We start from the raw sequence: 16,989 nt of genomic DNA on the forward strand, positions 1-16,989 counted from the left end.
GCTCGTTTCTGTGTAAAAAATATAAAAAAGGACTTACAGCAAAACTCAGGTAAACACATTGCTCTTTATTTTAGCAACAACACCATAATGAAATTGTCTTCACCTTCTTTTGAATTATTTTCTTTCTTGTTCTGAACAGCAACCGCCTGGTACGACCAGTTTAAGGCTTTTTGATTCTAGCTTTGTGTTTTGAGGTACAGCCCTGCCATGACGAGCTAATTGTATGGTCCACCGTGTGGTCGTGATGATGTGATGGACTCAAACAGTTAGCACCATATTCGAAACCTCTCTGGCTTTTTTTTCTTATTATTTTTTACTGCAACAGCGTTGTAAAGGTGTTAAATGGGCTTTTATGCGTTCATTCTGGTGTCATCTGGGGGAAATTGAGCTGACTGGACAGTGTTTACAACAAAACTGTCTTATCTCAATGACACATTTCAAATTAACTTAAATGTACATGGCAGGACTCCCCTCCCCCCACATACAGCCATACACATGCTGGTATATGAGCTCACACATACATACACACAAAAACACACAGTTCAGAAATCTCCTTCTTGTGACTACTCTATACAAAAACAGGCCTGATAAAATAAAGTACGGTTTCACTTTATTTCACAGGACCATGAATTTGTGATCATTTTATATAGGGAGGTTCCTGGAAAACAATGTTTAGCACTGATTATATATAAATAAATGCCAAATAATGCATTTATATTAAATGCTAAGCGTGACCATGACTCTACAAGTCAGAAATGTGTGATTAGTTGAGCATGGTGAGTATTCAATTCATCATATATGAAGAATTTTCCAATAATTTGTGGATAATGAATAGATTATTTTGGGGATTAAATAGACCATAGTCTATATTCCCTTCAACGCATATCCAGGTAAAATATATTTATCTTGAGAAAAATGAAAATTAAACTTCCAATACTGTAAAATAGAAATGTTACCACAAGTTTCACACGCCTGTACCATCAATAATATCAAAGCTATTCCGAGTCTGCAGCTAATTATGTTCGCTCTACATTATTCAGACAACATAGTATGGATACAGTATTTTAACCGACAGTGTGGTCCCTTGGTAACGTCCTCTTCATTTTACAGTTTAACTTACATGGAAATGAGGGTCTGGTTTCCTTTGCTGTGTAAAGTATGAAAATACACATGTTGAGAGTCCTATCCGAATACATCTTGTAAATCATAATGTAACTATTGTTCAGTACACATTCTGGATGAAGGTGCATCATACTGGAATAACATTGATGGCATGTCCCAAAAACAACAGATTGCTTGTAAACACACAAATCTTTTTATCCTAGCTTACCTGAAGAACGAAAAACAAGTGCTGTACCACAGGGATGTTGTGAATCCCACTGACAACATAAACGCTCGAAGCCTGGTCACAAATAATCACGTTTTCAACTGTTTTTACATTCAGCATTTTCAGAGAATCCTTCAACATGAGTGAGTAGCTATGGTAAATTATGATTATGATCATCAGTGCCTGTGATTTCATTATTGGAGTTTGGGTTTAAAATTACAGTGCGAGTTCTCCACCTTGAAACGCCGATCACCATTCCACATCTGGTTCGATGACGTTTCCTCCCCAGCTGCCATAAATAATCACGCATGTTGAAGGCTCGTCTTTGTTGTTGGCCGACTTGAGAGGATGCGCAGAAGCAACCTTCTCCGGAGGGCCTCGGATTGTGGATCAGCTCCACTTCTCTGACTACCTGTGCTTCTCTCTAACTCCACCGGACAGCAAGTTCCCTGCTAACGTCAACCTCGTGTACCACACCCCGACCTGAGAAATGATACAGAACCGAAATATGCACCATCGTCACACAACATCACAGCACTTTGCCTTTGTAAGAGATAAAGACGCCACACTCTCACACCTGTTTCTCCGCTAAGTGACCATGCAGAGAGCAATCAAGTTGGGCGCGGCGCGCTGACACAGACTGCTCAGTGACAGTCCTCCACCTGCCACGTCATTTAAGGCAGGGTGTGCACGCGGCACGCGGCTCAAGCTCGGCAACAGCACCGTCGGCGCGTCACACGGTGGTCTCGTACTCCATCACTTCTTTGGGTGTGCCCAGACACCGGTACTGAATCCTCGGCGTGACCGGGGCGGCGCTTTCCAGCACCAGGACGGTCTTGCGCAGCCGGCGGTCGATGAAGTGAGCGTCCCAGGCGGGGTACTTCTTCCTGGGCAGGTCTATGCGGATGACAGGCCCCTCTGTTCTGGGCGTTAGGTTGGGCGCCGGGGCCTGAGCTCCCCGGAGTGCTCGCACCTGAAACACGTCTGCGTCCACCCCGGAGCCCCGTTCTCCTTCTGACCCTTTAGTTCTCTGAAGGGTCCTGGGGGGGCTGCTCACCACGTCGGGGGGGAGGCTGGCTGCCGGAGAGGCCAGCGTCTCGACAGGCACCTCCTTCGCCACGATGTAACCCCACCCCGAGATGGGGCCGTCGGGGTGCAGCAGACAGTAATACACGAACATGAAGAAGGTGCCCAGGGCGTAGCTGCTCGCCACCGCGCACACCATGATGACGGCGTAGAAGTCTGAGGTACGAGGGTCGCGGTACAAATACCAGGCAGTGGTGAGCGCCACATTCTGAATGAACACAGTCAGGCTGTAAATGAGCATCCTGCAGCGAGTGCGCCCTTCCCGAACACTGAACCAGCAGAAAACGTATACGATGCCCACCATCATGTTATAGATGATCTCCTCCCACTTGGACATGCAGAAGTCCGTCTCGCCTTGAATGATCCAGAACGTCATGATGCACCAGTGGGCCACGATGAAGATGCCGAAGTAAAGCTGGAACACAGAGGCAAACAGGGCGAAGGCCAGGGTGCGGGCGCCGATGGTAAACAGGTGCCACAGAATTTGAACTATGACGGCCTTGTAGGTCATGGGTAGCTTATCGTCTCGGGAGTCCCTCAGGGCTTTCTGGTAGGAGGCGACCATCCAGGCGAGAGATATCAGTGAGGCGGAAGCTGAAAGCCCTGGAGAGACAGAGGGAAGAGAGAGACGCGCAAGAGAAGTTAGACTTGATGAAAACAGCTCGGGGGCTGACTGTCGCAACGTTTAGCACGACAGAAATAAACATTTCTCTGCTCTGTTGGAGGCCGACCGAGGCGCATCAGGAGTGACTCATCATACATAGCATGGGGTCACGGGACCTGCGGCTGACTGATGTAGTGATTGGCCATTTTGGGACACTCACCCTGAAGGGGCAGCACCTGAGTGGCCTGGTTCATGATGCTGAGCTGCAGAACCAGCTGGGGGGCGCTCTTCAGGAAGGACTCAAGCAGGCGGAGCATGCTGATATCGGCGCTCTCAAACATCATGCGCCAGTAGTAGTGCCGGCGCTCGGGGTCCCTGTGCCAGCGGCTCTGCACACCCAAATACAGGGCGTGGACGTACCTGTGTATCAGAGGCAGACGCAGTTCAAACACATTGACTTGTGTATTGAGGCAGGATTTTAAGGTTTTAAAAACTGTGCTTCAAAAACTTTTGGACTTAACTTTGTTTCAAGCTCCGGGAGCTTTAAAAAAAAGCCAGCTGCTTGCTCCTCTGGGATTCCAACTAGACTGAACTAAGCAGCTCTGTGATTTTAGTACCGGCATTAGAGGGGGTGAATGTGGAGCTTCTCTTCGTATGAAATCAGCGTGAGTGCTGCAGAAGGAGGCTAAATATGAGCAACGAAAACACACTCAATCTAGTCTTTAGATTCAAGGTTATGAAGGGATGGGGAAAAAAGAGCTCGCTATAAATCCCTTGGTGAACTCCTGAGCTTTGCTGACATGTAGTTCCACCCCCATGCAGCTTGTTCAGTCATGACCTTGTCTGGCAAACACACATCGTTTTGTAGACACACAACTTCTCATACTTGCACTGTGCAAACATAATTCTGTAAAAGTGCACTGACACGTTGAACCACGCAAATACACACTGTGTGAATCATTTCTCTTAAAAAAAACCCCACACAAATAAAGTGGCGGTTGCCGTTGACTGAAGCTATAAATGTGCATTAATTGCTTGGGGGGAGAAAGTCTGAGGGCCTCTATGTCAACGAGCTCATTGAATCACTGGAGAGTTTGTGTAACCTTTTTTTGTTCTGCTTCCTACAAGTGCTACCTTGGGACGTAACACGCTGAGAAGAGAAGAGCACGCGTGCAATAATGAGGGTGAAGGACCTACACGCAGACACTCTGTGATGCTCTCCTGCGCTGACATTTAATTCGGGTAGATCCCGGTTCACCTGACTAACAGTGTATCGGTGACGGATCATTCCGAGTTAACATCCGAGGGTGAAACACAGAGCGGTAATCCTCTTAATGGGCAGACACGCCGGTCTGAGAGCAGCGGCAATGAACGGACGACACGCACAACAGCTTTAATGGCATTACCGGTAATTCTGTGCCGCCACAATGCTTTAATGGGCTCCTGGACACACTCACACAAGTCTCAGTCTCCAGGAGGAAATAAGAAATCAATATAAATAGGGCTGTCTAAAGAGGCAGGAAGAGAGCGACCACAAAGACGGAGAGAAGGGGAGATTATGATGGTTTACGGATAAATCAAAGAAGGGATGTGCATCCGATTTCACAATTACACATAGTCTGTGTGCAGCATTATATGCCTAGAAAATACAACCTGCCCTTGAACGTCATCACATTTAGTCTAACCCTCGTCCCATCACGGTTCAGCTGGATGACCCCTCCTGGCTGGCAGCAGTTCAAGCCTGTCAAAAGCTATCAGAGCACTCGGAGCTTGAGCACTGCCTCAGCCTCGCTGATTCAGGAGCTGACCTACAGACCTACTAGGTCTCGCATCCATGTGGGAGGAGAACGTGTAACCCGCTTGTTTAGAGTCGGCGCGTGTCTGATAATTAAACATGTTGGGGCTCCACTGAGAGGAATAGACTGGATCTGAAAACTGCTGGGGGATTTGAGAATTGGGATTTAGCAAACATAAGAGCAGGAGCCTCAAGCTAAGAGCTAAAAAATACTCAGTGAAAGGAAGGCGGTGCACAGATTAGTGGAAATAGGAAGCAACTCTCGTGACATTTAAGACTATTAATTTTCTTTCGTATGCTTCTTGCCAAAAACCCCTAAAGACAAAGGGAATAATTTGAGTTCATTTATATAAAGCGGTTGGTGTGGATGAGTTGATGATTTTCCAGTAGGATGATTGACCTAAAAGCGCGTCGGGGAGGCTTGGGGGTGGGGCTGGGTGGAGTCTAATTCTCCCTTTCTAAGCTGGGGACACGTCAAACAATACAAAAAGACTACAGGCATTCTGGGCACAGTCCTCCCTGAATTATCTACTTTCATAAGCGTTCAGCTTCAGGTGATGTGATGCTGGGGCCATATGAAGAATGCATGTGCACAAACAGCCAAACACACACACACACACACAAAGGCAGAATGTGTATTGTCCCCCCCGCTCAGGTCCCGTTTTGTTCAGACTCACCTCCAGACCTGCGCCAGCTGAAAGATGTGAATGATGGCCTGGAAGAGCCACACGAAGGCTCTGCAGCAGCCCCGGACTCCTCCCCCGGTGCCCGGTCCCGGCAGCGACCCGGCCTCCGCGGAGCGGCCAGCGCCCCGCTCGCCGCTGTCCGTGGTGCTGAAGTCGCTCTGCCCGGCGGTGGACGCCCCCCCTCCCACCATGGCGGCGGCCGCAGCCGCGCCGCTCTCGACGGTCTCCGTGAAATCGTAAGCGAACCATCGGAAGCTCAACACCTGCACGACCACGGACGGGATCACCACAAAGACCAGCGTGAGGGCAAAGCACCAGTAGGAGCCCCTGAGGTAGTAGTCCGCGGCCAGCCACAGGTCTGAGGCCCCGTCCGAGAAGAAGACCAAAAGGGCGCACAGCGTCCAGCAGCAGTCCGGGACGGAGTAGCGCTGCTCGGCCGCGCGGTGCCGGGAAGGCCGCGGGTCCGACCCGGAGGGACACTCCGCTGGGATTTCGTTTCGTAGAGAGACGGCTGCACCGTCGGATTTCGCGGCCATGTTTGTTGTAGGGAAGAGAGTGAGTAAGAGATGGGGAAATGATGGAAGGGGGAGTGGGGCGGTGGGGGGGGTCGCGTAGCCCGTCGCTCCGTATGCATGCGTGTCGGATAGAGGGAGGGAGGGGAGGGAAGGAGGGAGGAGGGGGCGGGTAGGTGAGGAGCATCGGGAGCTCACCCAGCGGTGGTAATGATAATATAGGAGGATTTAATCCCTCTGCTGCTACGTTCACTGTACAGCGGGCTGAAACGGGATCACAAATGGTTATGCTGAATTTGTAGTTTTGTCCAGAAGTAACTCAGATAATTTACTTTAATGTACAGGAAGTAAGTCACTATCATAAGCAACATGCACTAAGAAGTAACAGAATTCAAACGCATTCTCTGCGACAGATGAGTTACATATTTAGTCGCTGCTGCTTCTTTATGAACGTGTAGGTCGCCTTTGGTTACTGGAGCTGGATCACGTGGTGCCACTTTGACCTTAACGTCAGGGGCCCTCAAAGGCGCCAAGAGATACAGAACATTGAGTTGTTCAAATAGTCTGGGCCATCAGAGAAAAACCGTTGCAGAACAAAAATGTGTTTCTCATTTTCGTGCGTATAAATAATTAAGAAATAAAAAAAGAACCCAGATGAGATGATTTTTCAAGCGGGTGGGGTATGACGTTCCTTTTGGATAAATGTTGCTCTAAATATGACTCCGCAATTGTATTTGACATCTTAAGAGACCTCAATGTCTCGCCAGCATTCTGAGGTGGATCAGCTGATTGACTCCGGTCGGCCTGCACTTGCATCAAGCCAACCACGTGTTTCTGTTCTGCCGCCGAGCGTTTCTCCCTCTGTGCTCCTCCCTCAACAGCAGCGGTGCCAAATGCTCAGCTACGAGTCTGGCGACTTGAGTTGAGGCTGTCGTTTCTGCCAAAGAAAACCAACAGTTGCACTTTAAGCTTGTCGAGAATCTCTGAGGTTATTGATCCTCTCACGACTTTGTTTTTTTTATAAATTATTATTGTGAGTACTGCTCGGGACAAACAGTATTGAGCAAATTAACTCAATTTCCTGATTAACAAACAATGGTAGAAACAGTTTAACACATTGGACAACATTCAGGAAGAAAAAAAAAAACTAGACAATGAAAATGTACTAAAATTTAATCATTCATAAAAGCTGGAAAAGCATCTGTGACAGCAATATTAGAGTCGGTTTAGTACAATGTATTTCAGCCTCAAGACACAGATCAGAACACACCATTTCCCCCATCAGTCTATAAAATACTAATTTCCTTAGCTGTATTATGCAAAAATGGAAGTAGAATATATTATGGGAAATATGGAAGGCCTGCAGCTCTCAATAAAAAACAAAGTCACTTAGGAAAGATGTTATTCCATCAATACACATCCTTGAAAGTAGGAGCGACGCATGGACTATGGTGCATCTTTGTTGACACTGTTAGTGCAGAAATGCATGTAAAGGTCAACACAAGGTTTCCTTTTGCAAACATAGTCACATTATGCCAAAGATTGATGTTACTTTAAAACATTTAAGTTTCCATATATGGATTTGAAACCATGGTATCTTCTTTTACACAAATAATTAAAAAAGAAAGACACTGTGGAGAAGAAAGAACAGCAAATAAAACAAAAAACAGTTGTCATCAGTGACGATAAAAAAAAAAAAGTGGATTTCTTTGCTGTTAAAAAGCAGAAGAGCATCTTGAGAGTATGTGCCGTCTCCTGCCATCAGTGAAGTATTTCTTTCTGCCTTCTTCTAAAATGCTCTGGAGAGGACTTGGAATGCTGACACGATCCACTGGGAAACAGTTTATCATGACACGTTTCTGTAAGCAAGAAAAGAATGATGTCAGCGGATATTAAACCCTGTGAATGAAATGCAGAGAAGACAGGAAGCTCCGTTTGGAGCACACGCCTCAAACTCAAATGACCGGGGAGCCACTGGGCCGGTTGTTCTCGCCTTTCCAACATTTTGGAAATAAAGACTGTTCTTAAGAAGACTTCCACTTACTTTGCAGTGACCGTAATTGACCATCTGGCTACAGTAACGTATCACATTCCCTCACTAGACAATGCAAATATAGCCACTGTTATGAGATGAGGATTCTCCAAGAGTGGACAACCAGCATCATAACCAGTATTACGTCCACATAAAGGGATGAGTCGATAATTATTCCACCTTGAAACATTAGCCAGGTGTTAGTGGGAACCTTGAAACATGCTTTGCCTGATGTAATCCTTCCTCCTTTTCCAGTATCAGTTGTCAGGTTGCCATTGGCAACCAATATTTGTCCTTTGGTTGCCATCTGTGGTAACCATGTTTAATATATAAAAGAATAGGGACATGGAACGGCAAAACATGCACCCTCATATAAAAAAACAACGCGATAGATAGAGATAGATATTATATATAATGTTTGTTTCATTCGTGATACTTAAATATTGCTGTACAGAGAACGGGAACAACGCTGCACGTTTGTTGACTTGTTTTTCACTCATGTGCCCAAAGACATTTGTTTGAGTTAATTCTGTATACCAAGAGTTGAAGGTGGACACGCTGACTGATGAGATCAAAAACCTGTAAAGTATCATAAAACATGAACTACTGCTGAGCCATGACATGAGGATGTATAGACAAAGCAAGTATCTTCCAAAGCAAACGCATCTTTTAACAAAGCTTGCAGTTTTGTTTTTATATTCCTTTTAAATTTAGTGATGTATCACAGGGAGACGTTTCTACTGCTGTCAATGCCCTAAAGGGAAGTTTAATTTCATTTGAGAAGTTTACACACCATGAATGTCACCATGATGATTTTTGTATGCAACCAAGCCTCAAGTGTTGGATTTTCATATTAAATGAAAAGCCCGTACAGCAATGATGGGAAACCCCCCTGACGTTGCTTTAGGAAGCAGTGGATGGCAAAGTCAAAAACATTAGAAAACGGGCCGGAACACAAAGTATTTTTCTGGCATATTTAACTACAGTTACAACATTCCACCAGCAGGTGGAGCAACAATATTCATGAAAGAATAAAAGTCATAACATTTGGATAAAACATTAAAAGATGAAAATTTCAGCGTCAAATGGATTTTCTTTTTTAAACATGATTATTATTATTTGTTATTATTTTGAAGTAACTTGGTTTACTGGGTGTTTGTTCCAGGCACTCTCGTGTACAAACCGCACCACAAGGGAAAAAAGGAACTAGAGGGCGTATGTATTCTTGTTCGCCCCCCCCCCCCCCGCCCTTGCAAAAATATGCAATTCATGAGTTATTGTTACATAGTTTCCAGTGACGCGTTAAACCCTCTTTAACCAGTTCACCTGGTTAATGAGACACAAAACTTACCTGCTACCAAAATGAACCAAATGCCTCTAATAATTGCTGCAATAAACCTCTAAACGTTCAATGAATTTCCCCTTGTTCGGTGTGCAGAGGGAGGCCGGCTCATGTCTGAAATACATTTAGAATCAACACCCACTCACCTGGCCTGGAGCTGCTGTGGGCGGGCAGTTTAGAGCAGTGTGCAACTCGACTTCTTTTTTGTCTTCTTCTCCATCGGCGTTTTTCTGTTGATCTGTCTCACCAGATCATAGAAAATCTAAAGACAAGAGAAAGGGATGGTTTTAAAATATTGAGCACGGAATTGGGGAATAAGGACATTTAAATGGCACAGCATCAGTGGTTCTGCTCCTCGATTGTGACCTACAACGCGTAAACACATGAACACACCTGGAGTTACGCTGTTTGTTCCATCGTATTCTTCTTCGGCACCAAAGTTACGGTGGATAAAATGTTTGTTTTTAAAGCTGAATCATAACTTGTGTGTGTCGTTAAATCGGGGGCGCACTTACCTCATTAACATTGATCTTTGATTTAGCTGAGGACTCTAAGAAGGCACAGTTGTTCCACTGGCGGGCCAGGTTCTGACCCTGCTCCTTTCCAACCACACGCTCGTCCTCCAGGTCACATTTGTTTCCCACCAGGATCATTGGAACCTGGTTGATTAACAGAAATGTTAAAGGGTTGGAGCCTCTGGGCAACATCTTGGTGCGTAGAGCATTTTAATTGTTACACAGAATGATTCCTTTGGTTTAAGATCATATTTACTGTAGATGCAACAAGACAAAATAAAGGAACCTGCTATGAATGAATAAATAAACCACACACACACAAAATTCAGAGATGAAGAGGCTGGAAGTGGATTTAAGTAACAGCTGACATTTACACCCAGTCAAAGTTCCTCCCCCATCACTCTGCCCTCTATCCCACAGAGCCTCCAGTGGGGGAGTGATGAGCCAGAGAGGCGACACGGGCAGATTGTAGAGAGAAGTGGCTGAGAAAAGAGGTCACCTGCCTTACAATCAGATCATCACTAAAACAACCAAGAGGGAAAATCATGGGCCTTCTAATGGTTTCACTTTAAGTGAAAGAAACAGTTTTTTTGCGGTCATTTTTCTCTCTTCTGTACGTCTGTCTACGCGTACAGCAATTGAATATTCATTTTTTCACTATGCAAATGTATAGTCTGAAGGGATTCATAATATTGCAACTTCTATAGAGAATCAAATCCAGTCACATTACTCTTTAACCTTTTTTTTAATTTAGCAAACAATGTAGAGCAATAGAAAACAGGGTTTTCATTCATTTTATCTACCAGTACTTACCAGTACGTACTTTAACACCAATCAGTTTCAAAAGATTCACACTCACGTCCTCTGTGTCCTTTACTCGCAGGATCTGTTCCCGGAGGTCCTGAAGGTCATTGAATGTCGACTGCGCTGTAATGGAGTACACCAAAGCAAACCCTTGGCCATTCTTCATGTACAGGTCCCTCATAGCCGTGAACTGTTCCTACAGATCCAAAGCAGAGAGGAGCCATCAGCAGCAAGTAGACCTTCCATCTCCATCTGATGCCCGTGTTTGCCTGGACTTACTGTTCCAGCCGTGTCGAGGATTTCCAGCATGCATTGCTGCCCGTCGACCTCAACTTGCTGTTGGATAAAGAAAGGGGGGGGGGGAAGTAAAGCACATTTTTCTTATAAGAAACATAAGGCACTTTAACAGCCAACCCGTGTGTTTCTGAGCCTACCTTTCTGTAGGAGTCTTCAATTGTGGGGTCGTACTTCTCCACAAAAATGCCTTGCACAAATTGGACTGTCTGAAATGTACAAATGGAAGAAATGAACGAAAAAGATTTAATGAAGTAGATCATTAAATCAAAAACTGTCCCTGGAAAAGCTACTTCTCAAAATATAAAAACACACCTAAGTAAAATGTATAGAATATATTTCCTCTAAAAAGACTCGCCGGTCTTACTGAAAGCTGTACTTTGTAAATCGCATCTTAACACCATTTGACGACAACAACGTGACACGCATGAGGACTCAGCAGCAGCAGCTATCACTCACCAGTGCAGATTTTCCCACGCCACCTGATCCCAGCACCACGAGCTTGTACTCACGCATGGTGGGCGACTTCACGGGACGGCACAAGGGTCTGTGCACAGACGGAGGGAGCGATGAACAGGCAGAACTCGCTAAACCCAAAACACCTTTTTTATTACATTTTCTCTTAAAATACTATCTTAATTAAGGAAGAATTTCTTAACAGTACTGTTAGACAAAGCAACACAAACAAAACTTCTTTTTTTTCCAACATTGTTTATTTACACACCACACATGTACGTACGTAGTGGTTCGACCGCATTCCCCACCTTCGTTCTGCACGTTTCATTTTAAGGTTTATGTTACTGTAAATTACTCTTGAAATTATGTTTAAATACATTACAAGAAACTTTAAACCGGACTCAAATTCCTGGTACATGTAAACATACTTGGCTAAGAAAGACAATTCTGAATGCAATTAAAATACTTGTTTTTTTCCCCCTGCAGAAATTGTACCAAACTCTGTATTAGTAACAATGTACAGTGACTGAAGTAGTAGAGCTGATGTAAGGGTGAACACCCCGTCAGTACAGAGCCTACAACAGTCAAAAATCACCACTGACATCAGCAGATTAAAACGCTGCTACTCCGCCAAAAATGTGGCCGTCTTTCCCACCCACTATCATGGGACTTCAGCTGTCAAGACGATGGGCGTCGCCTCAGAAAGAAGAAAATCAAGACGGGCTCCGGAAATCAAAGACATGCTCCTCAACTCCAGAGATTCAGACGGGCAAATCAACAAGCAACACTTTCCTGCAATAATAGTTCCGTGCCTTTTTTAGTAAAAATGTGCAACATCTGAACTGTAATGTGTGAAAAGTTCAATACGTTCCAAAAAAGTGAGTGTGAGTAGATAAGGGTTCCTGTGTCGCAAATAACTTCCCTATTATGCGAAGGAAAGAGGTCACAGACAATTAACTCCAACGGACTGAAAACGCTAAATGACCTAGAAAATATCAAGCCAGAAGACTGATGTGTGTCGTCTTTATTATCCAGGGACAAAATATTTGACAACCATGACAACGGGGGGCTTGTCTTTTGTAGTGTAATTTTGCAACACAGCTTAAATTGTTTGTTTTTTACCAAACACCAACAATCCAACAGCTCATTGTTGTGGGTTTCATTTGGAAATATTTCAGAGAACGCATGTGTCGAGCTGCCTAGTTTGATAGATCTGACTCAAAGAGGGAGAAATTTAAGGTGAACTTTTTCAAGAATAATGAATGGCAACAGAACAAAAAAAACACTAGAACGAAATTCAGTGAAATACAATTTGCAACCATGTACAAAGGAAGATGTGGTTTAAAGTGTAACCCGTCCTTAAAAATAGTAATTAAAAAACACAAGCAATCTTCACCTGATGTCCAAAAGGGCGTGATGCACACGAAAATCTCATTTACGAACCTCTTTAGATCTACTAATCATAGTAGGTCTGTTGGATATTTTCCAAAATGTGGAAGCAAACAATACAAAAAAACACTCTGTTCCACTCCACCGGCATTTGCAATTCCAACTAGGACGTATGAAGCACCACCAGAAACCCACAGTGTGAGACCGGCACACAGGGAACTCCACAAAGAGCCATTGTAATGACCCTCCTCTACTCAAGTACACCATACAAACAGAAAATGGAGATCAGAGGGTGCATCCATAACCAGTGCACTGAAATACAATTACCATGGCATGTGGGGGGTGAACCTCGGATGACATCAACGTGTGCCTGATACAAAATGTAGGCGAAGCACCCCGTGTAAGATGTAAATGTGTATGGGTGTCACAAAAACTCAGTTCTAAGCCCTGACTTCAGATATGAGGGCTAAGCCTGCGCCCGATTAGATACGAGCCTGGACACAAACATTTCAAGTATTAAACACTTGAGCTGATAACCTTCACCAAACTCCTAAACACTTGCTGGTTTCTCATTAGCACCTACATTCCTGATCAAGAAGTGAAGAGTGGACATCCAACAAAAACTGAGAAACCAGCTCGACCTACTGTGTACACGGCTGCTGCAGATGACAACTCCCTCTACATCTGGGGAGGGAGGGGGGGCCGGCAGATCCTCAGGTATACAGATGTTAGCGGGCAGATGCTGAGGGTCGTTCGGGAAAAGGGGACTCCGCCAAACTGGTCAGACAGGAACCGGGCCCTGAATTGAACCAAAATATTGAAGTGTTTACGGTCAGCCTAAATTAATCTGGGATTGCTACGAGTTTAATATAAGAAATTGGAAGGATTATTATAATCATCTGCTGAGCTTCTACGCGGGGAATTGACGTGCTGTGTGGGTCTGCTAATTAGGACGTGAGTTGTCACGTGTTATATGACCAATAAAAAGTATTCCGTGAAAGACCTGTTGCTGATCAACATGCAAGCAGTAAAAAAAAATATCCAGGATTTTCTAAAACATCTATTACCTGGCTGGACTTTTTAAAAAATGTTGGGTTACTCATCTGTTCCAAGTCCGTGTTGGATCATGAATGACAGAGTCAAGAGGGGGTAAATTACTTTAAACGTAACGCTAGTAGACGAGCACAACAACGCTTATAATTCAATAAAGCTTTAATAAACTTATATCATCTCAAACTACGCCCTCAACACTTAAACGCTAGATACCGACATCAGATTTATTCAGAACTTAAAGCGAAACGTTAACGTAACGTTAACGGCACTTGCTTTCGAAAGGAAGGGTGTGGCTATTAGTTTTACTCCGCACTAGAGTCGCCGTAACACCGTTTAATTCAAACAGTACAACTCGGCGTCGTACTATATATTGACGGATCAACATATCGAACATAAGAATGTTACGTTGAGCGTGAAAAGCCGTCGTCGATAGTAAAAAAAAAAAACAGCGTATTCAGGCATACCAAATGTTAGCATTCGGCTAGCAGCATTTTGTAATGGCATGCTAACATCACTGGGTGTTAGCCTGGAAAGGATACGGAAAGCTGTGCAGCACGAACACTGTTAACTAACGCTGGACTGGCAGAGAAAACCAGTCGAGCTCACGGTTTAACGGTGTCCATGTCTGGTAAACACTAAATTATCTTTTATGTCGCCTTAAGGTCAACATACGTGTTTAGCTAACCCTTTTAGCAAAATAAGTTAGCTAGCCACTTAGCATTAACTCTCAAATCGTGTTTTCATTAATACTGCTAATTTTTGACTTATCAGACGTTGGTTTTGTTATTAACACGTGGACACGGTCCTTCATATCTGTAAGCGATGTAAGAGATACAGTCGGGCAAAAAACTACCTGAACCACAAATCATGTCGGTTAGTTAGCTCGTCATTAGCTGATGTTAGCTAACGTTACTCAATCCGGTCATCTGTTAAGTTAGCTTGTAAGCTAAAGCTATTTGACACAACATACATGTTTAGCTACGGTGGAGCCAGAAGGTGTGATAGTATCTCATGAGACACTATCACATTTTAGGGACTAAACAAGTAAAAACAACTTTGTTATTAGATATATAATTGCCAATTCCACGCACTGGTAAAGCTGCACAAGACGCTTACCGTGTTCCGCTATGTGTGCGCTCTCCTCTATGTGAATGTGCCAATGTACGGAAGGCTCGGAGCAGAAGCCTCTGATTGGCTCAGGATCAGCCAATCACAGCTCTCCGGGTTAAGAACAAACGTACACCTCTGCAGGTCTAATCAAGTTTATTTTATGGAAAACGTCATACGAAAAGTGTATACTCGACAAAAGGCTATTTCACAAAATGGATTTAGTATATAAAACCTATAAGAGGAATACATGGGAGCATAACAGTCATAAATCAGTTATTTATTATTAAACGTGTGGATAATAATGAGTGTTACCCATAATCCAAACATTGTGAACCTCACTAAAAAGCTTGCAAAAAGATAGTCTCCTTTTAAAAGAAGACCATGGGATACCATAGTTCATGTTTTTAAGAATTTTAGGGAGTAGGACCAGAAGGGCATCATTTACTCAGTAAATTCTGTAATTTATAAGGTTTCTTAAGAAACAATCTGGCATCTTCATAAACCCATTATAAAGACAATTGGTGTGATGCAAATGCATGTGGCCTTTTTGAACGACAACATGAGTTTGACATGGTGGAATTTAAGTGAAATGTTTTCCTGGATGAGTTGTTGTGTAGTTTGACTTAACGCCTATTTTTGCCTTTCTCATATAGACACATTGAATTTGCGTAGGTGTGTCACATTATTGGTTGCATCTAAATCATTTCTTCAGTTCATTGCCCACTTAACATTTCCATTTGCCGTTGTGTGCCTGCTTTGTTACTGCGACTGTTGTCATGACAAAGACCCACATGAAAGAACAGCAGTGCCAGCTGGTCACAGCGCAGTGACTACATGGATTAGATGTGTTTCTCTCATTGCATATCTTCCTCATTGCACTGGCTAAATGTGGAGTTTGTGAAAGGCTGTCTATCCTCGGTTGACTGAAGAATGCAAATATAATTTCATGTACTGTGTGCTGTGGAAAGTGCTGCCATGTTACTCTAGATAAACGTTCCTTCTCTTGTTAGAGAAACAAACAGATTTGAGAGCTATTCCCATGATCCCTGCCATAAACGGCAGATATCGATGTTATAAAGGGCAAAAGTTAGTCATTCAATACACGACATACAAACACACGCTACGAACAGCTTGCTGTCCTTCGGCCTCATCGTATAAACTACAGATCACCTTGAAAAGAAACGCTCACGTGTTTGTCCGTTTGGTGCCACACTGGTGATCAAGCTTTTGGGCCAAACTTAGATTCAAGGGACATCAACAGAAGTAACATTTGTTATAAATAGAATTCATCCCTTGAGCTTTATTTAGTTTCTGTGGGACGAGGAAAGGAAATGTGTGGAATGTGTTTTTTCTTTTAATCACAGCTTAATTTCAATTACAGTGAAACAATAATTCATTTAAACTGTAAATCATTGTTTGTTTGGTGGCTGTTTTGGTGAAGGGAAAACACCTCGGCCTGTTGAAAGGACGCATGTGACTCACTTAGATCTCACAGACACGTCACTCTCTTTGCTCAGTGTGTGGCTCAATGTTTGTCTTTGTGTCGCTAAATCTGAACACTGTTCATGAAGGAAAACATACGCGCATCTGGCCGATGACACATCAGAAAATGAGTATCACTACCGATGATCCTATTGTCATTCTCCAGCTCTCAACATCCGTCAAACTGCTCGGTAAGAGGAAGAAAGATTCACCTGTCACAAGTTGAAACAACACACTGAGCTTCAGCGTACTTAATATTGATTAGTTTTGTAATTACAATTTGAAGTCTGCACTGGAAGAATTAAGAAGTCAGCGACACGCCTTTATATATTCTTGTCAAGCATCTCACTGACGTTAAAGCCAACTTGTTTGATCAAAAATGTTAGTGTTGTTGTTTGATTATCATTGCCGTCACATTTATTGTTGGTTACTTTACTCAGACTGATCTGTTGACACCAAAAGTAGGAACTCGATGTCTTTGTATGCAAGTAATCCTTCCCCT

The 16,989-nt window shown here is 43.8% G+C and overlaps 2 protein-coding genes across 4 annotated transcripts; both read right to left on the reverse strand.

Annotated features, from left to right (window-relative positions):
- Nucleotides 1–45: 45 nt before the first annotated feature.
- Nucleotides 46–6,217, reverse strand: xkr7a (XK related 7a). The gene is made up of 3 exons (XM_040193959.2): nt 5,490–6,217; nt 3,238–3,437; nt 46–3,016 (listed from the first exon to the last, which is right to left on the reverse strand). The coding sequence occupies exons 1-3, from the start codon at nt 6,032–6,034 to the stop codon at nt 2,061–2,063; spliced, it is 1,701 nt and encodes a 566-aa protein (XP_040049893.2). The 5' UTR covers nt 6,035–6,217; the 3' UTR covers nt 46–2,060.
- Nucleotides 6,218–7,165: 948 nt separating this feature from the next.
- On the reverse strand, nt 7,166–15,118 carry rap1aa (RAP1A, member of RAS oncogene family a). Of its 3 annotated transcripts, none has more exons than XM_040193965.2 (9): nt 15,012–15,118; nt 13,488–13,641; nt 11,457–11,544; nt 11,138–11,206; nt 10,983–11,039; nt 10,759–10,899; nt 9,900–10,043; nt 9,531–9,646; nt 7,166–7,869 (listed from the first exon to the last, which is right to left on the reverse strand). In XM_040193965.2, exons 3-8 carry the CDS (start codon nt 11,511–11,513, stop codon nt 9,560–9,562), a joined length of 555 nt encoding a protein of 184 aa, XP_040049899.1. In that variant the 5' UTR covers nt 11,514–11,544; nt 13,488–13,641; nt 15,012–15,118; the 3' UTR covers nt 7,166–7,869; nt 9,531–9,559. The 3 variants fall into 3 exon arrangements, with proteins under 3 accessions (XP_040049899.1, XP_040049900.1, XP_040049903.1); XM_040193966.2 differs by having other exon boundaries at nt 14,987–15,112; XM_040193969.2 differs by having other exon boundaries at nt 14,749–15,112.
- Nucleotides 15,119–16,989: the final 1,871 nt, after the last annotated feature.

This window comes from Gasterosteus aculeatus, chromosome 2 (genome assembly GCF_964276395.1).
Source record: "Gasterosteus aculeatus chromosome 2, fGasAcu3.hap1.1, whole genome shotgun sequence".
Lineage (NCBI taxonomy): Eukaryota > Metazoa > Chordata > Actinopteri > Perciformes > Gasterosteidae > Gasterosteus > Gasterosteus aculeatus.

Coding starts and splice junctions, on each gene's coding strand:
- xkr7a (XM_040193959.2), bottom strand. CDS start 6,034: ATGGCCGCGAAATCCGACGGTGCAGCCGTCTCTCTACGAAACGAAATC. Junction 3,438..5,489: donor CAGCTGGCGCAGGTCTGGAG/GTGAGTCTGAAC, acceptor TCTGATACACAG/GTACGTCCACGCCCTGTATT. Junction 3,017..3,237: donor TCAGGTGCTGCCCCTTCAGG/GTGAGTGTCCCA, acceptor CTGTCTCTCCAG/GGCTTTCAGCTTCCGCCTCA.
- rap1aa (XM_040193965.2), bottom strand. CDS start 11,513: ATGCGTGAGTACAAGCTCGTGGTGCTGGGATCAGGTGGCGTGGGAAAA. Junction 11,040..11,137: donor TTGAAGACTCCTACAGAAAG/GTAGGCTCAGAA, acceptor TTTATCCAACAG/CAAGTTGAGGTCGACGGGCA. Junction 10,044..10,758: donor GAGTAAAGGACACAGAGGAC/GTGAGTGTGAAT, acceptor TTAATCAACCAG/GTTCCAATGATCCTGGTGGG.